At 48.7% G+C, this 23,718-nt stretch overlaps 1 protein-coding gene across 1 annotated transcript in view; it reads right to left on the reverse strand.

Annotated features, from left to right (window-relative positions):
• LOC143964190 (uncharacterized) overlaps nt 1-23,718 on the reverse strand; it is a 42,688-nt gene that overhangs the window by 17,039 nt on the left and 1,931 nt on the right. The window contains exons 3-5 of the mRNA XM_077473887.1: nt 22,852-22,953; nt 19,654-19,695; nt 10,594-10,656 (exon numbers count right to left, since the gene is read on the reverse strand). Coding sequence (XP_077330013.1) covers nt 10,594-10,656; nt 19,654-19,695; nt 22,852-22,953 — 207 coding nt within the window. The remainder of the gene's footprint in view (nt 1-10,593; nt 10,657-19,653; nt 19,696-22,851; nt 22,954-23,718) is intronic.

Raw genomic sequence — 23,718 nt, forward strand, 5'->3', positions numbered from 1 at the left:
TCATCAGCACGTGGCCATGGGACACGCTTGTCCTTCTTTTCGGCAGCTGGACATGTTGAACCGCAACATGCCAACGACTTGGTAGAGTGGATAACCAAGCCCTCTTCATCCTCCTCATCCTCTCTCACCCAGTCTCAGGGTACTAGCAAAGCAGCTGCCAACGCATCGTCTTCCCTCGTCTCAATGTCATCATCAGTGACTCCTTCCCTAGACCCACCACGTCCTCCTGAGGAGTCTCCTGAACTCTTTGAGCACAGTGTTGGGTACATGCTCCAGGAGGATGCCCAGTGTTTTGTAGGCTCTGATGATGACACTCAGCTAGAGGAAGGCAGTAGCGTGAATGCAGAGAGAGGGGATGCTCAAGAAGGACAGCAATCTGGCAGTCATGTTCCACAAGCTGCAGCATATTGCCAGGTTTGCTACAGCGATGAAGAGGGAGGGGATGATGAGGGCACTGACTCCACGTGGGTGCCTGGTAGGAGAGAGGAGGAGGAGGAGGAGGAGGCACATGTCCAACGTTATGAGTCAGAATTTGTTTGTCAAAGTCACCTCCCCGTGAGTTCTGGAAAATACGTTTCAGGTCAAAAAAGGTTATCACAGGCGGATCGAAGTTGTGCTGAAGTCCCACATGTTTACATATAGCCATTGGTAGCACTTTTTGGGATCGCTGAATGAGATACTTATATGTGAATGCTGCTTTTCACTACGGTTAGCTGATCCAGTATAAGGAGGAGTATATTGAGGAGACTGAGGATTTACATACAACTCTTTAACTAAGCTTCCATCTGGTAAGCGCACTCACTTCATGGTGACGGCACTTGTGCGCATTCGTGTGTGTGTAACCACCGTGGTGTTCTCATAAAGGATCGCAACTGTGGATTGTCTATGGACTTTTTATGAACTCTTCAATTAAGAAATCATATTAACTGTCATTTTTTATTTCAATATATAATGAATGTGTTAATTATTTATAACCTTTAAAAAATGTTATGTTCTGGGTAGTTAGGTATAGACCATTTTCCTGTTGGCGCAGCTTTTCGTATTTTCTTATTGCTGTTGGGTGTGTGTATCTCACTTACTGCTGCTGCCTTCTTTATAGATTATTGCACATTTCTTCCCTTTTCCTTTTTTTTTTTGTTTTGCTGTTTTACTCAAGCGCAGTTTATTTTTCCTTTATACATGTCCAACGAGGCAGGATGCCCTCCGGGGGCCAGCTTAGGGGCAGCACACCGACTGAATCACACCGCAGAGCTCCGCCTGTGCAGGGCGCTGCCTCTGCGCGTTATTCTAAAAGTTCTTTGGTGTGGGCCTTTTTTGAGACGAGTGCATCAGATCGCACCGCTGCTATTTGCAACATATGTCTCAAGCGTATCTCGCGTGGCCAAAACATCAGCCGCGTGGGCACCACATGCTTGACCAGACATATGTTGACCTGCCATGCAGCTCGTTGGCAAGCGTACCTCAAAGACCCACACCAAAGAACAAAGCGGACCTCTCCTTGCTCCTCATCAGCTGGCATCTCCAACCCCACTAGACCTTCAGTCCTCTCTGAAACCTGCTCTGAGAGGAATGAAGGTGTAGAATTAGGTGTGTCACAGCCAAGTGCTTGCGGGCACTCTGCTAGCAGTACACCCACGTCCGATTATAGCAGGCAAATGTCCCTGCCCTAGCTGCTGGACCGGCGAAAGAAGTTCACTCCCAGCCATCCACATGCCCAGCGGTTGAATGCTAGCTTGGCTAAATTGCTAGCACTTCAACTGCTGCCTTTTCAGTTGGTAGACTCGGCCCCCTTCCGTGAGTTTGTACAATGTGCGGTTCCTCAGTGGCAGGTCCCCAAACGCCACTTTTTCTAACGGAAGGCGATTCCGGCTCTCTACCGGCATGTGGAAGGCAATGTCCTTTCCTCGCTGGACAGGGCGGTTAGCGGTAAGGTGCATATTACCGCTGACTCATGGTCCAGCAGGCATGGACAGGGACGTTACCTGTCTTTCACGGCCCATTGGGTCACTCTTCTGGCAGCTGGGAAGGATGCAGGACAAGGTGCAGTAGTGTTGGAGGTTGTTCCGCCACCACGCCTCCAAAATGCTACTATTGGTTGTGACACACCTCTCTCCTCCACCCCCTCCTCTTCTTCTTCCTCCATGGCCTCTTCCAGTGCTCTGTCCTCAGAACCAGCGGTGCTCCATAGGCATTCCAGGGGCTACGCAAGTACGCAGGCAAAGCGATGCCATGCTGTGCTTGCGCTGGTTTGTTTGGGGGACAGGAGCCACACTGGGGCGGATGTTTTGTCAGCTCTGCAGGGGCAGGCCGAGAGGTGGTTGACGCCATGCCAGCTTAAGCCAGGAATGGTGGTTTGTGACAATGGCACCAACCCCCTCTCCGCCCTCCGACAGGGCCAACTGACCCATGTGCCCTGTGTAGCTCACGTCCTTAACCTGGTGGTGCAGCGGTTCTTGGGCAGGTACCCCAGCTTACAGGATGTCCTGAAGCAGGCCAGGAAAGTCTGTGTGCATTTCCGCCGATCATTTAATGCCTGTGCTCGGCTGGCTGAGCTCCAAAAGGAGTTGAACCTGCCCAAGAACCACCTTATATGTGACATGCCCACCAGGTGGAACTCAACGTTGGCCATGCTGCAGCGGCTGCACACGCAGCAGAGGGCCATCAATGAGTACCTGTGCAACTGAGGCACCAGGACAGGGTCAGGGGAGCTCGGTTTTTTCTCACCACGCCAGTGGGGCATGATCAGGGATGCATGCACTGTCCTGTCACCGTTTGAGGAGGCCACAAGGATGGTGAGCAGTGACAGTGCATGCATCAGTGACACTGTACCTCTTGTCCACCTCTTGGAGCATACGCTGCATGGAATAATGGACAGGGCACTTGAGGCAGAACAGAGGCAGGAAGAGGAGGACTTCCTTGCCTCTCAAGGCCCCCTTTATCCAGACAGTGTTCCTGCTGTGCCACCCATCACACAGGAAGAGGATGAGGAGGAGGAAGAGGAGGAGGAGGATGATTGTGTCAGCATGGAGGTGGAGGCTGGCACTCAGCATCAGCAGCAGCAGCAGTCTTGTAGGAATGATTTACAGTCCCAAGAAACCCGTGGACTTGTATGTGGCTGGGAGGAGGTAGCTGCGGATCATGTTGCCCTTAGTGACCTAGAGGACTCCGGACCGAATGCCTCAGCTAACCTACACTGCATGGCCTCCCTGATCCTGCAAAACCTGCGGAAGGATCCTCGTATTCTTCGGATCAAGGAGAGGGACCATTACTGGCTGGCCACTCTCCTTGATCCACGGTACAAGGGTAAGGTTGCCGACCTTATCTTGCCATCGCAGAGGGAGCAGAGGATGAGACATCTCCGGGAGGCCTTGCAGAAAGGTCTGTGCAACGCGTTCCCAGGGACTGGGAGGTTACAAACTCCTGGTCCTGGACATCTGGTCCTGGACATCTGCTCAGATACTATCTATCAAACTTCTGCCATCTTAGCAAGGTATTTTGGTGTTTGTCGGTATCTTTCCCAGGCTTTCCATCTATTTATAAATCCCGTTTCTCCTGCTTCGCCACTATGTTTTAAATACTCCAAGTTGTAGATTTTATTGATTTTACCATACCAACTTTTCAGAGAGGGAGTCTCTGGGTTTTTCCACTGGCAGGGGATTAAGCTCTTTGCCGCATTTAGTAGGCTTGGGATCAGTGATACCTTATATTGTTTAATGGGCATGGAGGTCCCGTGAAGCAGACATACCCTTGGATCCTCTGGAATATCTAAACCTGTTATTTCTTTCATCGTTGACAGAACGGTCTTCCAGAAATTTTAAATTTTTGGGCATGTCCACCATATATGTATCACTGAGCCTGTTTCTGCACATCCCCTCCAGCACAAGTTAGAGCTCCCGCTCTGAAATTGGTATATTCTGTCTGACGTTAGATACCACCGAGTCATACATTTGTAGTTCATTTCTAATAGACTACAGTCTGGGGAGATTATATGCGGCATTTTTAATATTTTCTTAATCTCCGCCTCCGTACTTCTTATCCCGATTTCTTCATCCCATTTTTTAATGTGTATAGGGGGTTCCGTAATTTTCACTCCGCTCAATATTTTATATATCCTCGCAATCCCTCTCTTTCCATTGGTCGACGTACACAGCTGCTCTAGTCGGAGCAAATTGTCTACTGACCTTATCGGAATGGGGGAGGGATTCCACAAAATGTTTCAGCTGAGCGTACCTCCACCAATTAATATCTAACACCTCTTTTTTCATGTTTAAATCCTGAAATGTACACATTTTTCCTCTATTAGTAATATCTTTTACCTGTGCCTCCCTATTTTTAAACCACCCCCCAAATAACCTGTCTTTCCCTGGTAAGAAAAAGTTAGTGTCACATAAGGGTATTAACGGGGAATTATAATTCCATTTTTGTTTTTTGTGAACCCTATCCCAAATTACCATTGCAACCCGTGTAATTATGTGCGTGTGAACATCTAATTCTCTTAGCTGTGATGGGATCCAGATCACTTTTCTTAGTGCAGAATTACTTATCCCTTTCTCTAATCTAACCCAACTTTTCTCTTTGTTATCCCTAACCCATTCCACCACTCGTGCCATTAAAATTGCGTAGTAATAGGTTTTAATATCGGGAACCCCCCAACCCCCCTTGAGTTTTATCTCTAGAAAGTATTCCCATGCTTATCCGTGGTTTTTTATGACACCAGATAAACCTGCGAAATAGTAGATTTAGCTTATTAACCACTTCAGCCCCGGACCAATTGTCAGCCTAAGGACCGGAGGTCTTTTTACAATTTCGCACTGCACTGCTTTAACTGGTAATTGCGCGGTCATGCAATGTTGTACCCAAACAAAATTTGCGTCCTTTTCTTCTCAGAAACAGAGCTTTCTTTTGATGGTATTTGATTGGCTCTGCGATTTTTATTTTTTATGTTATAAAAGGAAAAAGAATGAAAATTTTGAAAAAAAATAAAAGATATTTTCTACTTTTTGTTATAAGAAAAATCGAATAAACTCAATTTTAGTCTTACATTTAGGCCAAAATTTATTCAGCTACATGTCTTTAGTAAAAAAAATGTCAATAAGTGTATATTTATTGGTTTACGCAAAAGTTATAGTGTCTACAAACTAGAGTACATTTTCTGAAATTTACACAGCTTTTAATTTATGACTGCCTATCTCATTTCTTGAGGTGCTAAAATGGCAGGGCAGTACAAACCCCCCCCCCCCCCCAAATTACCCCATTTTGGAAAGTAGACACCCCAAGGAAATTGCTGAGGGGCATGTTGAGCCCATTGAATATTTTTTTTTTTGTCCCAAGTGATTGAATAATGACACAAAAAAAAAAAAGTTTACGAAAAGTTGTCACTAAATGATATATTGCTCACACATGCCATAGTTATATGTGGAATTGCACCACAAAATATATTCTGCTGCTTCTCCTGAGTACAGGGATACCACATATGTGGGACTTTTTGGGAGTCTAGCCACGTACAGCACCCCGAAAACCAATCACCACCTTCAGGATTTCTAAGGGTGCAAATTTTTGATTTCACTCCTCACTACCTATCACAGTTTTGAAGGCCATAAAATGCCAAAATAGCACAAAACCCCCCCAAATGACCCCATTTTGGAAAGTAGACACCCCAAGCTATTTACTGAGAGGCATGTTGAGTCCATGGAATATTTTATATTTTGCCACAAGTTGCGGGAATAGTACAAACTTTTTTTTTTTTTTTGCACAAAGTTGTCACTAAATGATATATTGCTCACACATGCTATGGGCATAAGTCAAATTACACCCCAAAATAAATTCCGCTGCTTCTCCCGAGTACGGGGATACCACATGTACCCCTTTTTGGGAGCCTAGCCACGTACGGGGCCCCGAAAACCAAGCACTGCCTTCAGGATTTAAATATAAAACGCTACAAAAAAAACTGTTAGCGATCGCAGGGATCAGACCTGACTCTGCGAACGCTGCAGTTATGTGTTTAGTGTTTTGTAAGTGACAGTGATCGATCGATACTGCATTTGGGTGGGCTGGGCAGAGGGGCAAAATGCAGGTGCTAGCAGGTATCTGGGCGGATCCCGCTAACAATGCGTTTTTTAGAACCCTAAACTGCTGGGGACGCTAGTATAGATCTGATCAGATCAGATATTGATCTGTTCAGATTCTATACCACTATGGGAGGTGTATGCTTTGCGCGTGGGTGGCACTAACCTAGCACTGCCTGGGGCGACACAGACCCTATCTGACCCTAAAACCTAATTGATATCACCCGCCGGGTGATCAGGGGGTTAAACCTTTATTGGGTAATAAATGGTGGTTGCCCTGATGCTATAAAAAGCAAACTAACTAACCAGAGTCACCCGTAACACTTATATGGTGATCACTGGTGAAAGGGTTAACTAGGGGCTAATTAGGTATAATATAGGTAGTATATGGGGGTACCTAACGCTATAAAAACCTGGCGGTGAACCTAAAAAATAACTAGCTACCTAGCGGCACCAGTGACACTAATGCAGCGATCAGAAAAACGATCGCTTAGTGACACTGGCAAAAGGGGGTGAAAGGGTTAACTAGGGGCAATCAGGAGGTTAAAACCTTTATTAGGTAGTATATGAGGCTCCCTGACACTATATAAAAACCTGACGGGGAACCTAAATAACTAAATAACTAACTGGCTATCCAGCATCACCAGTGACACTTATACAGTGATCGCTGGTGAAAGGGTTAACTCTAGGGGCAATCAGGGGGTTAAATCCTTTATTGGGTAGTATATGGGGGTACCTAACGCTATAAAAACCTGGCGGTGAACCTAAAAAAAATAACTAGCTACCTAACGGCACCAGTGACACTAATGCAGCGATCAGAAAAACGATCGCTTAGTGACACTGGCAAAAGGGGGTGAAAGGTTTAACTTTAGGGGGAATCAGGGGTTAAACCTTTATTGGGGGGTGGTAGGGGGCTACCCTGGACGTAACACTAACTGCCCTGACACTTTTTACTGTCACAACTGACCCTAAATGAAGTGATCAGTAAATAAATGATCACTGCAATCAGTGACACTGTGACTGGGAGGGGGGGGGGGATCGGGGGGGTGATCGGGGGTAATTTGTGTGCCTATGTGTACCTACATGTCAGTGTAGTGTTGGTGCACACTTACTATGTCCTCTCCTCGCAGTCCAGTCAAAAAGACCGCCCCGAGGAGAATGACATCACTTCCTCCCTGCCTGTGTTTACACTACACAGGCGGGGGAAGCTTCTCATTCGCCAGGAGTGATCGAGAGGGGATGGCCTGAAACCAACGGCCATCCCCTCATCCCGGATCGCTCCTGAAGCGAAACGGACCGCCGCAGCCAGCGGGAGGGGGTCTGATCGGACCCCCCACCCGCTGGAAGGCAAGCATGTACGGGTACGTGCTTGTGCCCGTACATGCCATTCTGCCGACATATAGTTACATGCGGCGGTCCTTAAGTGGTTAAAATAAAAATCGGGAATCAAAATTGGTAACATTTGAATTTTATATAATATTTCAGGGAATATTATAATTTTTAAACAATTTATCCTATCGATCCAAGATTTCTGTCTAGGGGCCACTACATCTAATTCTATTTTAATATCATTTATTAATGGAATAAAGTTTTGTTGGAATAGCATATCATATGAAGATGTTATATTAACGCCGAGATACTTAATTTCCTTCTCCAAGTAAACGGGAAATTTTGTTTGAGTATTTGAACCTCTTGTGGGGCAAGATTTATATTCAAAATTTTGGATTTTACGGGATTCATCTTAAAGTTTGATACTTCCCCATACCTTTTCAAAATGTTCAATAGGCTCGGGAGGGTTGTCCTGGGGCTAGTCACGTAGAACAAAACATCATCCGCATAGGCAGCTATTTTATGCTCGACATTGTTAATCTGTATTCCCTTAATATTGGGATTCAATCTTATCCTGGACAGCAATGGTTCCATTGATAGAATAAATAGTAAAGGAGATAGGGAACAACCCTGCCGTGTCCCATTGAACATCTCAAAAGGCTGTGATCGGGCCCCGTTTATTTTAACCCTCGCTGTGGGATGTTTGTATAGGGCATTTATCCAGCTAAAAGCGGACCTCCACCCTGAAGTGGAAGTTCCGCTCATCTGAACCCTCCCCCCCCTCCGGTGCCACAATCTGCACCTTTCAGGGGGGAGGGGGGTGCAGTTACCTGGATAATCCAGGTATCTGCACCCACTTCCGGGACAAGACCGCCGCAGACCCCCGCAGATGCCCTGCCCCCCCCTTTGTGTTTTGGGAAACACACAGTTCCCAGGACACAGCAGGGACCAGCAGAGACGCACAGCGCAACTCGCGCATGCGCAGTAGGGAACCGGCAGTGAAGCCGCAATGCTTCACTTCCCGATTCCCTGACAGAGGATGGTGGCGGGGGCAGCAGAGAGACGATTGCTCGTCATCTGCCGCCGACATCACTCGACCCCGGGACAGGTAAGTGTCAATTTATTAAAAGTCAGCAACTGCAATATTTGTAGCTGCTGGCTTTTAATATTTTTTTTAAAGGTGCAGAACCACTTTAACAACCTTGGGCCAACTCCATATACCTCCAGGGACTTTTGCATGAACCCCCAGTCTACTCTGTCAAAGGCTTTCTGAGCGTCTATAGACAGTAGCAGACCTGGGGGTCCACTTTCTTTCAGTTTATGTATAACTAGAAGGGTTCTGATACCATTGTCCCTACTCTCCCTGCCCAAAATAAATCCCACTTGGTCTGTATGTAGCAGATCATTCATTACCGTTTTTAATCGACTGGCTAAGATCGATGCAAACAATTTTACATCTACATTTAGTAGAGAGATGGGCCGGTAACTTCAACACAAAGAGGGATCTTATCTGGAATAATAGTAATCTCAGCCTCTAAAGCTTCCCATCGTATCTCCCAATCTCCGCCTATCCTATTCATATATGATACCATTCTTGGTATCAATATCTCACTAAATTTTTTGTAATAGGCGATCGTAAACCCATCAGGGCCTGGACTTTTCCCCGATGCTTTTATCATTCTAAATAATTCTCGTTCTATTATCGGGTCCTCCAATGGGGCCGCTTTATCTGGGTGTATTTTCTTTAAGCCGCAACCCTCGAGGAAGATTCTAGTATCCTCTACTCTTTTTTGTAATATTACCTGTGGGTTCCTTTTGATTTATTGAGTATAATTTCCCATAATATTCCTGAAAGGCCTTTGCAATCCCTGGGGTTGAAAAGGCCTTATCTCCTTTCCCTGTTTGTATACTCTCAATGAAGTTGGCCTTATTTTTCTTTTTTAACATTTTAGCGAGGTATTTACTCGACATGTCCCCCCACTGACACCTCTCTTTCTTAAACCGATAGTAAGTTGATCTATTTTCTTGTTCAATGATTTCTTTTAAGCCCGCTTTTTTAATATTTAATTCCTGTTCTTCCCTGTTATCCCCCCCGTTTTTGAGTCTCTGTTCAAGCGTTTGAATTTCTTTGACTAACCCTTCTCTAATCTGTGCATTTGCTTTTTTCTTTGCAGTTTCAATTGAGATCAGAATCCTCCTGATGTAGGCCTTGTGTGCTTCCCACACCGTGGCTTCTGATGTATCATTACCACTGTTTCTTGTAAAGAACCATTCTAATTCGGCTTTAATCTTTTCGACAACCTCAGTATCTTGTAAAAGTACTTCATTCCCATCCTTTGTAACCAGATGTCCTTCCTCATTCTTTATGGGGCCAATATGGTCTGTCCTCCCTTTTTTACTGTTTACATACTTAAAGAATTTCTTGGGATTTTTTTTTTTGCTCTCCTCCGCTATGTGTCTTTCATGTTCTATCTTAGCCGCCCTGATTGCACCCTTACATTTCTTGTTGCATTCCTTATAAAGTCTGAATGCTGATCCCTCAACCTTGTATATTTTGAAGGCCTTCTCCTTTGCTTTTATATGCATTTTTACATTGGAGTTAAGCCATCCAGGAATTTTGTTCGCTCTTTTAAATTTATTAGCCTATAGGATGCATTGGCTAATGCCCTTAATTAATATGCTCTTAAAGAAAACCCACCTCTCCTCCGTGTTCTTTGTTCCCAAGATTTTATCCCAATTCATGCCTTCTAACAAAGTTCGTAGTTTAGGGAAGTTTGATCTTTTGAAATTCAGTGTCTTTGTATTGCCCTTATGTTTCCTATTTGTGTGATCTATACTGAAGCCAATTGACCTGTACAGGAGTATGTACAGGAGAGGAGTGGGAAGGGTATGCCAGTGGGCAGTATGTACAGGAGAGGAGTGTGGAGGGTATGACAGTGGGCAGTATGTACAGGAGAGGAGTGTGGAGGGTATGACAGTGGGCAGTATGTACAGGAGAGGAGTGGGAAGGGTATGCCAGTGGGCAGTATGTACAGGTGAGGAGTGTGGAGGGTATGACAGTGGGCAGTATTTACAGGAGAGGAGCATGGAGGGTATGACAATTGAAACGAGAACTGTGCTACTCAACCAGGACACTTGAGAGGGGGCATTAGGGGAATATGACTGCAAAAATGTTATTTGTTTTAGAAATTCAACTTACCATTTACTGAAATATAAATAATTGTGGAATCGATCTCTATTACTTTACTGATCAAACTGGAGACTGTAGAAAGAGAAAAACAAACACGAATCTTTAAAGAAATTCACCAAAATGGTTATGCTGTCTAAAAACTATACACATATTTATTTTACTTCATGACCAGTGGAGCAATATGGAGGGTATGACAGTGGGTAGTATGTACAGGAGAGGAGTGTGGAGGATATGACAGTGGGCAGGAGGTACAGAAGAGGTGTGTGGAGGGTATTGCCATGGGCAGTATGTACAGGAGAGGAGTGTGAAAGTTGTCTGTAATTAGAAGCCTGTGCTGGCGTGATGCCTTTACTGAAAGATATTTACTATAAGGTTGTCATCTGACGCCCATCTTGGGGGTCTTTCCCCAGGAAGGGCGTGTCCCTGAAAATTGTTGCCTTGGCCTTGCCCCCTGCAGCTATGCTGTGTATAGTAAAGAGAAGAGAATGGACGGGCACGTATATGAGATATTGTGTGTACATACAGGTGCACTGGCTAGTTGGACTCAGCTCGCTCTCTGTAGTTGACATAAGTACACTGCCAGACATGTGAATTAAAAATTGTGTGCATTCCATTTTCCAGGGACTAGCTACAGTTACATTTTGGAGGCAGAGGTCAGAAAGGTATGTTCAGGCACTTTTTTGTGGGCACTGGTAGAAATTGGGGAACTTGATTTTTAGGGCACAATTTATAGGATACCTGGATTTTTTTGGGGGACACATTACCAAATTGTTGGGCTACAGGAACTGTTGGAACATATGCCACCTAAGCTGAAACGTTGCAACCCTTTTGCACTGAGCGACATCCTTATTTTTAAGCTCAACCCCTCTATGCAGGGCTGAATTCTTCTTCTGAGCTCAACTCTTCTCCATAGGACTGCACCCTTCTCCAGAGCTAAACACTTCTCCATAGGGCTTCCTCCTTCTGAACTCAACCCTTCTCCACAGGGCTTCCACCTTCTTCTGAGCTCAACCCTTCTCCACAGGTCTGTATACTTATTCTGAGTCTAACCTTTCTCCACAGGTCTGCATACTTCTTCTGAGTTCAACAATTCTCCTTAAAGTAACATCCTTCTTTTGAGCTCAACCCTTTTCCAGAGCTTCATCCTTTTTGTGAGGTCAACCCTTCTCCATAAGGCTGCATCCTTTTTCTGAGCTCAACTATTCTATATAGGACTGCAGCCTTCTTCGGAGCTAAACACTTCTACATAGGGCTTCCTCCTTCTTCTGAGCTCAGTCCTTCTCCACAGGGCTTCCTTCTCCAGAGAGGACCAGAGCGGGACGGACCACGGGGAAGGATAGAGGAGGGCCGGGCATGACCGTGTGTCTAGTGACACATGAAGGGATGGGATTTAGAAGGTAGAGGCGGGGCCGAATGAAGGGGAGTGGCCATTTAAATGAAGGGGGCGGAGCCGGAACGGAGGAAGGAGGAAGACACGAGGAGGCAGTTTTTTCACTGCTCCTCGTTTTTCATGCGGCCATGGCGGACGTGGAGGCGCTACTGGAGAGGCTTCGAGCGGCGGTTTCGTCCCGGGGACCAGACTGGCTGCATCGGCAGGTGGCGGCGGCGTTGGACGGGTCCGTGGACCAGGAGGAGCGGCCGGAAGGCTCGGACGGCGGCAGACCGGCGGCACGTGGGCAGATCTCCAGGCCGCCGACAAGGTACTCGCCTGGGGGGGGGCCTGCAAGACTGTCCAGGAGCCCACGGGGGGAGCACTCCTCCCCCCCAGCTAAGAGGAGTCAGCCACTGCATTTTGAGGGGTTTGGGCGGCCTGCACGCCGCGGACATGCGGGAGGGGGCGGGGCCACGGACTTACATGGCGGGTCTTTGCCAGGCCCGAGCGGGACCATATCCCACGTTGGATTGGATGCTGCAGCCCTGCAGGGGCCGGGGGGGCTTCCAGACGGAGGGTCAGGCGCCCTGCGGCTGCCGGAAGGGTGGCCGTCAGCAAGGGGGCTTCCCGGCCGGTCTCCCCCGGCCGCTCTACACGTAGCGGGGGAGGCGGACGGCAGGACCCCCCGCACGGCTCGTGTACATGGATGCACGGCCGCGGATGTCCGAGGCGGGACCGGAGTTACCCCGCCAGCAGCCCTGCGGGAGACGAGGGGGGCGGGAAAACGGGCTCCTCATGGCACGGCCAGGAAGGGTGCTTTTGCGGCCAGGGGTCCACCATTGACGGTCCCCCCCGGCATCCCTGCACGGGTCGCGGGGGGCTGACGGAAGGATAAGCGCTGGGCCAGCCGCTGTGGGCCGAGCGGGTGGGGGTAGGGCCAGTCCAGAGGGGGGGAGAAGACTGTCAAGTGACCAGGTGCGGGCATCACGGAGCAGGAGCGGTGCCCGGATCGGCCCGCCTGCCAGCAGAGCCAAGAGACAGCCGGTCCCACTGGACAGCGGGGGGGCAGTTGACGGTCAGCACGGGGCATGGAGCAGCCCGCCATCCAGGGGCCCCTCGCCAGGGGGGTCGCCGTGTGCAGAGGACTTGGCCGGTGCGAGCAGTTTGGAGGGGGAGCTGTCTGAGGAGGAGGAGGTGCCCAGTTGACCGATCACGTCCAGGGAGGTCCGACCAGCGGCTGTGGGGAGACCGCCCAGTCAGCCCGGTAAGTCGAACGACAATGTTATTTTCACTACTGCTTTGAGGGGTTTGTTGGATTCTGTGTCGGTGGGGGGGGAGTGACGGGGACTCCCGCGCCGCCGCTGGCTACCTCTGGCCAGACGCGGGGCGGGAGTGTGCCCGACGGGATGGCGGGGGGTCAGATGCACGAACTGTTGGAGGGTTTACGGTTTCTGGTGGGCCGTTTTGCTGGTAGCCCGGTTCTGGATCCCGTGGTGGGGCGAGGTGTCGAATGCGTGGAACAGGCCGGCGGTGCGACTACTGGGGTCGCTGACGGGGTGCTCAGTGAGGGGTCGGGGGCGATTCCCGCGGGCAGTCAGGCGCCGGGTGTTTCGGAAAAGGTGAGTACGGCAGATTCGCCAAGCACGGAGAAGACGGCGAGGTCGGACATTGTGAGGATCGCAGATGCGGCTCGGTGCGAGGTATATGTATGCTTCGAGGGACCATTGGGGGCGCATTTAAAACAGGAGGTGAGGGACAAAATCTGGAAGGGGGAGTATGTGGAGATTTTCTCCCTTTTGCCCCTGGAGAAGTTCAACCTGGATAGGGTTAAGCCTGATGATACGAAGAAGGAGGATGAAGAGAAGCGTCGGTACCGTTTAATCCCGCGCATGTTTGCTAACTGGCTACAAGCGTTCGCTATTTTGGCAAGCGTCATCGGGGAAAAGAACCCAGAACACTGTTCGGCCTTATTTTGTTACATGGACGCGGTTGGGGAGGCCTATAGGGTTTATGGTGGCACGGCGTGGCTTCGCTACGACAAGCAGTTCCGTCAACGCAGGGCGGTGCGACCTGCCTTGCGTTGGGACCACAAGGACATTAGCCTCTGGATGAGGCTAATGGCGTCGGCAAGGACCCCTGATCGGCCATTTCAAGGGGGGGCCGGGAGTAGCCACTCTTCGGGATTGTCGGCCGGAAAAAAATGGGGAGTGTGCTGGCAGTTCAACGAGGGCTCCTGCAAGTTTGGTGGTGCCTGCAAGTTCAAACACGAGTGTTTGGGCTGCGGGGGAGGACACGCACTCGCGCGGTGTTTTAAAAAGGGAAAACGTGCCGGAGAGGATGGTTCCTTTCCTAAATAGGTACCCGGGTAGGGCGGCAGCGGGGTTGCTCTACGCCGGTTTTCGGCATGGGTTTAGGATCCCGTGTGCGTTGACGGTGGTGCCACCGCTGGCGAAGAATTTGAAGTCGGCTTTGGAGCACCCGGCGGTGGTTTCTGAGAAGCTGGCTAAGGAGGGGGCCTTGGGGAGGATGGCGGGGCCTTTTGCGACGAGACCGTTAGCCGAGTTGGTGGTGTCGCTGTTGGGTGTGGTTCCCAAAAAGGAGCCTCACAAGTTTCGGTTGATTCACCACTTGTCATTCCCGAAGGGGGGGTCGGTGAATGATTTCATCGACCCGGAGGCTTGTACGATGTTGTATACGTCGTTTGATGCGGCGGTCCGCTGGGTGAGGCGATACGGTCGTGGGGCGTTGATGGCAAAGTCTGACGTGGAATCTGCGTTTCGACTTTTGTCGGTTCACCCGGATAGTTTTCATTTGCTGGGTTGTTGTTGGCACGACCGGTTTTATGTAGATAGATGTTTACCGATGGGTTGTTCCATTTCCTGCGCGATGTTTGAGGCGTTTAGCTCCTTTTTAGAGTGGGTGGTTCGGGACGTGGCAGGTGTTGACTCCGTCATCCACTACTTGGATGATTTTCTCTGTGTGGGCTCTCCTTCTTCCAATGTGTGTGCCATTTTGCTGTCCACGTTGCAGCACATTGCGGAGAGATTTCGGGTGCCTTTGGCAGCTGATAAGACGGAGGGCCCGCGTACGGAGCTGAGCTTTTTAGGCATAGTGATTGACTCCATGGCGATGGAGTGCAGATTGCCGGAGGGGAAGCTCAGGGACTTGCAGAGGGAAATTCGGGAGATTCATGGTTGTAAGAAGGTTCGGTTGCGTGCGTTGCAATCATTGTTAGGAAAATTTAATTTTGCGTGTAGGATCACTCCCATGGGGAGGATATTTTGTCGCAGGCTGTCGGCGGCCACGGCCGGGGTGCGGTCGCCTACACACTTCATCAGATTGACTAGGGAGCATAGGGAAGACCTTTTGGTGTGGTATCGATTCCTGACCGAGTACAATGGCAAGTCAGTGTGGATGTCGGGCCCGGTGAGTAACTTCGACGTGGAATTGGTTACTGACGCCGCGGGATCCACAGGATACGGAGCATTCTTTCAAGGTCACTGGAGCGCAGAGCCGTGGCCGCGATCTTGGGTGGAGGCGGGTTTCCTTAAGAATTTGGTGCTGCTGGAACTTTTTCCGGTGGTGCTGGCCTTGGAACTGTGGGGGCAGGCTTGCCGGAACTTGAAATTGCGGCTTAATTGCGATAATATGGGGGTTGTGCAGGTGATCAACGGCATGTCGGCGTCTTCACAACCCGTCATACGGCTGATGCGGCAGTTGGTGTTGAGCTGCTTGCAGTTGAACATTTTGCTTTATGCTGTGCATATCCCGGGGTTGATAATGCCCTGGCTGATTCTTTGTCTCGGTTCCAGTGGGACAGGTTCAGGACTCTGGCGCCGGACGCGAAGGAGGAGGGAGTCCCCTGCCCGGGCTGGATTTGGGAGTTGGCATTGGAATCGCCGCAGGATGGATCCGGCGGTCCGTAAGTGCGGCCACATGGTCGGCTTATACTAAGGTATGGTTGGAATGGCTGGCTTTGGTCCGGGAGGCGGAGGTCGGGGGTGAGGAGCGTGAGCTGAGGCTTTTGGTGTTGTATTGGGTGACCAGGAACATGGAGGAGGGGAAGTCGGTTTCATCCATAAATAGGAAATTGACAGGGTTGGCGTTTTGGTTTAAGCTGCGTGGGATGGTGGATTGGACGAAGGATTTTTGGGTGAAACAGGCTGTTAAGGGATATCGGTCGGAGCATAAAAGTCAGGATGCGAGGCGGCCTATTACTTTCGTGAATCTTTTGGCGTTGTGCGCACAATTGGGATCGGTATGTTCATCGCGCTTTGAAGGGTTGTTGTTTTTGGCGGCTTTTTCGCTGGCGTTTTTTGGGGCTTTCAGGATCGGGGAATTGGTGAGCCCTTCCAAGGCGGTCGGGGGTGGTTTGTTGGCTCAGGATGTAGCAGTGTTCAGCGATAAAGTATCGGTGCTGTTGAGGAGGTTGAAAACGGACCAACGAGGTGTGGGGGTTCGTCTGTCGTTGTATGCGTTGCCGGGCTGTGTGGCATGCCCTGTTCGGGCAGTTGGAAGTTTTGTTCGGGAAAGGCCGGCAGGGGGTGGTCCTTTATTGGTTCATGCGGATGGGTCTTTCTTATCGAAATACCAGTTTGTGGCGGTACTGCGAAAATGCTTGCAAGGGTTGGGCTTGGATGGTGCAGCATACGCTTCCCACTCCTTCCGTATCGGGGCGGCCACGGAGGCCGCCAGACGCGGGTTGGATGAAGCGGACGTGCGGAGGTTGGGGAGGTGGGAATCCAACCGATTCCGTACTTATGTTAGACCGCAGTTGGTTTGTGAATAAAAAAAAAAAAAAAAGGGGTTTTTGTACAATGGTTGGTGAGTGATTGCTATGTTCTGTTCTGTTGTTTCAGATGGAGGGCCTCCGCGCCTCGTCTGAATCCTGGGGCATTCGTATGTGTGCTGGGGCGCCAGGAGAGGGGATGTCAGACCAGGTGGGAGACAGTTGGTGATCTCCGGGCGGGAGGCGACCATCTGGTGGCTGGGTAGGCCGGGTATGATGTGGGGCAGGGTGGTCCCAGAAGTGGAAAGATATGTTGGTTTGGACAGGCCGCCGGATGTGTTGGTCGTGCATGCAGGAGGTAACGACCTGGGTGTCCGAACGGTCAGGGACCTGATCGCGGATATCAAGGCGGACCTGGTATACCTGCGCACAGCTTTCCCGGACACGTTGCTGCTGTGGTCGGACATGGTGGCGCGGACGACTTGGCGCATGGCCCGGTCTGTGTACAGACTCAATAAGGCACGGATTAGAGTCAATAAGGTGGTAGGGAGGTTTTTGGCGAAAGAAGGGGGGATGGTGATTCGCCATAGAGAATTAGAGATCAACGTTGGCCTTTATTTAAGGAAGGATGGGGTCCATCTCACGGATGTGGGCATTGACCTTTGGTCTTTGGGGCTTCAGGAGGGCATTCAGGCGGCCCTGCGGGTGTGGAGGTGCCATCAAGGATGAGGTTTCACCCTTTCAGGCTGTGGCGGTAGTTATTTATTGGTCAGTGACGGTAGCAGTTATAGAGGTGGAAAAAGTGGGTGGGGGGCTCGTCGGTAGATGGCCCCTCCGGTGTGTACATCAAAAGTTTTGATGAATACTGGTGTTGTTGCACTGCGGGAACGTTGGTTGTCTCTGAGCGGTACAGCTGGAGGCCTATGAGGTTATGGAAAAAGTCCCGCAGTGCCCCCTGGGTGTATATAGATATATATGAATATATATATTTATAGGTATATGGTAAGAAGGAGTTTAGCTCCGTCACTGACCAATCAATCTGGTGAAACATGTTGTTTCTTGGTTATATGTGTTAATATGTTATTTAATGTTATTTATTATTAAAGTAATTTGGAGTTTTATTTTGGTTGGTTTAATAAAGGCTGTTGTGGCCAGTTTACTCCACGAGAACTGTGTGGTCTATTATTAAAGGAAAAGGGGTAGGAGTAAAGGGGCTATTTCAGCAGAGAGTGTATATCTGGGCTACACGGGTCAAGAGAGGACCGGAGCGGGATGGACCATGGGGAAGGATAGAGGAGGGCTGGGCATGACCGTGTGTCTAGTGACACACGAAGGGGTGGGATTTAGAAGGTAGAGGCGGGGCCGAAGGAAGGGGAGCGGCCATTTAAATGAAGGGGGCAGAGCCGGAACGGGCAGTGCGGAAGGAGGAAGACACGAGGAGGCAGTTTTTCCCACCCACCCTCCCTTTATAGGTTGTTTTTACTGTAGGCTGTGTTAATGTTTGTTTGTCATTGCAGGTTCGGGAGCAGGGGTCGTCATGACAGCTGGGGTTGGCGGTAGTTATTTATTGGTCACTGACGGTAGCAGTTATAGAGGTGGAAAAAGTGGGTGGGGGGCTCGTCGGTAGATGGCCCCTTCGGTGTGTACATCAAAAGTTTTGATGAATACTGGTGTTGTTGTACTGCGGGAACGGTGGTTGTCTCTGAGCGGTACAGCTGGAGGCCTATGAGGTTATGGAAAAAGTCCCGCAGTGCCCCCTGGGTGTATATAGATATATATGAATATATATATATTTATAGGTATATGGTAAGAAGGAGTTTAGCTCCGTCACTGACCAATCAATCTGGTGAAACATGTTGTTTCTTGGTTATATGTGTTAATATGTTATTTAATGTTATTTATTATTAAAGTAATTTGGAGTTTTATTTTGGTTGGTTTAATAAAGGCTGTTGTGGCCAGTTTACTCCACGAGAACTGTGTGGTCTATTATTAAGGGAAAAGGGCTAGGAGTAAAGGGGCTATTTCAGCAGAGAGTGTATATCTGGGCTACACGGGTCATGAGCTCAACCTTTCTCCACAGGTCTGCAACCTTCTGAGCTCAACCCTTCTGCCCTTTCTTTGTGCACTGGTACAAATCATTTGATTGAGGGGGGATCATGGTGTGGGGTTGTTTTTCAGGGGTTGGGCTTGGCCCCTTAGTTTCAATGAAGGTAACGCTTAAGGTGTCAGCATATCAAGACATTTTGGACAATTTCATCCTCCCAACTTTGTGGGAACAGTTTGGGGATGGCTCCAACATGACTGCGCATCAGTGCACAAAGCAAGGTCCATAAAGACGTGGATGGGAGAGTTTGGGATGGAGGAAACTGACTGGCCTGCACAGAGTCTTGACCTCAACCCAACAGAACACTTTTTCGGAGACTGAGAGCCAGGCCTTCTAGTCCACCATCAGTGCCTGACCTCACAAATGTGCTTCTGGAAGAATGGTCAAACATTCCCATAGACACTCTCCTAAACCTTGTGGACAGCCTGAAGAGTTGAAGCTGTTATATCTGCAAAGGGTGGGCCAACTCAATATTAAACCCTACAGACTAAGACTGGGATGCCATTAAAGTTCATGTGCGTGTAAAGGCAGGCAGAGAACTTACTGACCACGGCAGATAGATAGTAATGAATGGGCTACAAATCTGCCCCACGCAGTCTACATTCCGTTGTGATTTAGGTGTGAACCGACTCCAAATCTAGTTATGATGTCTCATATTACAGTAGGACCAACAAAGCACTAGTACCATCCAGTGTAGCAATGATAAAGACCTTTAACACCCTATTATATTAGCCATAAGCTTGATGACTGAAAAAGTTTATTAACAACTGAACTTAATCTTCTGCCAAAACCTTTACCTGCATTAAACCTAGAAATAATTTCTAGAAGTTGCCAGATACCAATAAAAGCTCCTTCTCCACCTACCAGAGTCCCTCAGATCTGATTGCTCCTCAGCCATGTTCACATCTGGTCAGGAAGAAAAAAATAATAATTATAGGAAAGTTGATCCAATAACAGAGAAGGTACCCATCCAAACTTATCTTATTTTTGAGTTGTGGATTCAGGTCCGATTCAACTTCAATCCAGACTTCTGAAATTTCAACCCATTTTGGATTCTCATCTCATTTGTGGCATTAAAAAAAAAATTGCACCAACCCATCTAGTTTAGTATTAAATCATAGAATTCAAGTTTTTCCATTAAAAATGTTCTACTAATGCTACAGTGAGCAACTGCTGTAGTAACAGTTTGGTGAAGACCATGTATGGTTTCAGCAATACTGTGTACAAAGCCAGCACCATAAAGACATGGTTTGACCAGCTTGGCGTGTAGGATCTAAAGTGTTTTGGGCAGAGCCCTGACCTCAACCCTACTGAATACCTTTGGGATAAATTGGAATGTTGATTTTGAGCCAGGTTTTCTCATCCAACATCAGTATCTGACCTCACAAATGCTCTTTGGCTCATTGGACACAAATTCCCAGACACACTACAAATTTTCGAGGGAAGTCTTCTCGGAAGAGTGGAGCCAGCTCCATAAAGACGTGGTTTGACCAGTTTGAAGAAACTGGAGTGTCTTGCACGTTTCCCTGACCTCAACCTTAAAGCGGAGGTCCACCCTAAAGTGGACCTTCCGCTCATTGGAACCCTCCCCCCCCTCCGGCGCCACAATTGGCACCTTTCAGGGGGGAGGGGGGTGCAGGTACCTGTACAGTACAGGTATCTGCACCCACTTCCGGCGTAGATTCTGCAGAAGGTACGCCCCTTTCCGCAGAATCAACGCCCCTTTCCGAAGGTCCCCCGCTGACTGCTGGGAAACACACGGATCCCAGAGGCAGCGGGGACCATCCTTATTGCGCAGCGCGACTCGCGCATGCGCAGTAGGGAACCGGGAAATGAAGCAGAAAGGCTCCACTTCCTGATTCCCATACCCAAGATGGCGGCGGCAGCACCCGAGAGACGATCGAGAGATCGGCTTCGGGTCCCGACATCGCGGGCGCGCTGGACAGGTAAGTGTCACTACTTTAAAAGTCAGCAGCTGCAGTATTTGTAGCTGCTGGCTTTTAAAAAAAAAAACGGCGGACTCCCGGCGGACTCCCGCTTTAATGCATACCTTTGCAATGAATTGAAACATTTAATGTGAGCTAGGTCTTCTCACCCAACATCAGTACCTGACTTTACAAATGGGTCCAAATTCTCACAGACACCCTCCAAAATCTTGAGCATGGTCTTTCCAGAAGAGTGAAATCTATTGAAAAGTGGCAGAACTCATTATTAACAATTATGGTTTTGGAATGGGATGTCCAACAAGCTCATATACACTATATTGTCAAAGTATTGGGACGCCAGCATTTACACACACATAAACTTTAATGACATCCCAGTCTTAGTTCATACTGTTCATAATTGAGTTGGCCCACCCTTTGCATTTATAACAGCTTCAACTCTTCTGTGAAGGCCGTCCACAAGGTTTAGGAAATGTGTCTATGGGAATGTTTGACCATTCTTCCAGAAGAGCATTTGTGAGGTCAGGCAATGATGTTGGACGAGAAGGCCTGACTCACAGTCTCTACTCTAATTGAGCCCAAAGGTGTTTTATCAGGTTGAGGTCAAGTTCCTCCACCCCAAACTCGCTCCTCCATGTCTTCATGTATGGACCTTGCTTTGTGCACTGGTGCACAGTCATGTTGGAACAGGAAGGGGCCATCCCCAAACTGTTCCCACAAAGTTGGGATCATTAAATTGTCCAAAATGTGTTGGTATGCTGACGCTTTTAGGCTGGGTTTGCACATTCTCTGCATCCAATTCGCAATATCAGCTAATTTTGACCGGCTCTCTATGGAGCCGGTTCAGATATCTCTGCAGTGGGTCCGGTGGGATTTGCACGAAAATGCTGTGCGTCTTTTGATCCCTTTCAGGTTCGAATTTGGCAAAAAATTTGGGTTGAAATCGGACCTGAAATGGTGAAGCAGGACACACCGGACACCTGGTGTGAACCGCATGTTGCTCATATGTGAACCAAGCCTAATGCCCTGTACACACGATCGGACATTCCGACAACAAAATCCATCGGATTTTTTCCGACGGATGTTGGCTCAAACTTGCATACACACGGTCACACAAAGTTGGTTGGAAATTCCGAACGTCAAGAACGCGGTGACGTACAACACGTACAAACGAGCCGAGAAAAATGAAATTCAATAGCCAGTGCTGTTCTTCTGCTTGATTCCGAGCATGCGTGGCACTTTGTGCGTCGGAATTGTGTACACACGATTGGAATTTGTGTGAACAGATTTTGTTGTCGGAAAATGTTAGATCCAGCTCTCAAACTTTGTGTGTCGGAAATTCCGGTGGGAAAGGTCTGATGGAGCCCACACACGGTCGGAATTTCCGACAACAAGCTCCAATCACACATTTTCCATCGGAAAGTCCGATCGCGTGTAGCGGGCATTAGGGTTCCCTTCACTGGAAGTAAGGGGCCAAGCCCAACCCCCGAAACACAATCCCACACCATAATTCCCCCTCCACCAAATGATTTGGAGGGGTGGCCCAATACTTTTGGCAATATAGTGTGGATGAGTGAGTTTGGGGTGGAGGAACTTGACTGGCCTGCACAGAGTCAACCCAATTTTTGAGTATTTTTGGGGTATTTTGTGGGTACTTTTAGAGCGAAGACTGCAAGCCAGGTCTCCTCGTCCACTATCAGTGCCCTGACCTCACAAATGGGCTTCTGGAAGAATGGTCACACATTCCCATAGACACACTCCTAAACCTTGTGGACGGCCTTCCCAGGAGAATTAAAACTGTAAAGGGCGGAGCCAACTCAATATTGAACCCTATGGACTAAGACTGGGATGCCGTTAAAGTTCATGTGCGTATAAAGGCAGGTGTTCCAATACTTTTGGCAATATAGTGTAGGTGCGAGGGTCAGGGGTCTAAAGACTGTTGGCCATGTATTGTGAGCTCATGCTCTGCCAATCTGAGGTCAAAAGGGGCTGAAAATCAAAATTCTCATGATAAACCTTTCACTATTTTTTTTATAAAAATATAGACGAAAATAACGTTTTTAACTGTAGCAGTAATACTCAGTAATACTCACTATAGCAGTGTACCAGTAATACTCACAGGAGATAAACAGGAAAACTGTGACGACACCCAGAGCCAGGAACAGGAAGATGAGAAGGACCACCAGGATCAGTAGGAGCCACATTTTAGTATTCATGGCAGCTGAAATAATTATAGACAGACACTTGTGAACAAGCCTGCAGCCATCAACTCTTATAGGAAATCCTCATCCATACACAAAGCCATTCCAACACAATCCTAAACAATGTGGTTAGCTATTCCGAGCATCAGTGGTGGCCTGTGCACTGTGGGCGGGAGGGGGTGGTACTTTTTGAAGCACCTGATTAGAGCCAGAGGCTCTAATAGGCTTCAAAATAGGGTGGGCTCGGGGTGCAGAAAGTGCAACCTGATCCCACCCAATTGTGTGACCATAGCAAATTCATTTTCACTATTTTCACACTAACCTTCCTCCCCACCAATCAGGAGGCAGGGCGACAGACCTGTTTCCTGATTGGCCAAAGCACCAGGCCACCCTATTGGATGCCTGGCGCTTAGGAAGATGAGCGGAGGACTTAGAGACACACACTGGAGTGGAGGTCATGGTATGTGCCACAATGTAAAAGCAGCGAGTGGAGGGGGGTTGGATTGTGCTGCCAGAGCTGCGAGCCGCAAGCCCTGTGAGTGGGGGGGGGGGGGGTGGGTCGGTGGGAACAGTGGCTGCATATGATGGGCAAAACAGTGGCTGTATTTGACGGGCACAAGTGGCTGTGTTTGATGGGCACAATGGCTGCATATGATGGGCACAAGTGGCTGCATTTTATGGACACAAGTGAAAGCATTTGATGGGCACAAGTGGCTTCATATGATGGGCACAAGTGGCTGCATTTGATGGGCACAAGTGGAAGCATTTGATGGGCACAAGTGGCT

Source organism: Lithobates pipiens, unplaced genomic scaffold, assembly GCF_037356315.1.
Source record: "Lithobates pipiens isolate NorthernLeopardFrog02 unplaced genomic scaffold, aLitPip1_a1.2 Scaffold_8, whole genome shotgun sequence".
NCBI lineage: Eukaryota > Metazoa > Chordata > Amphibia > Anura > Ranidae > Lithobates > Lithobates pipiens.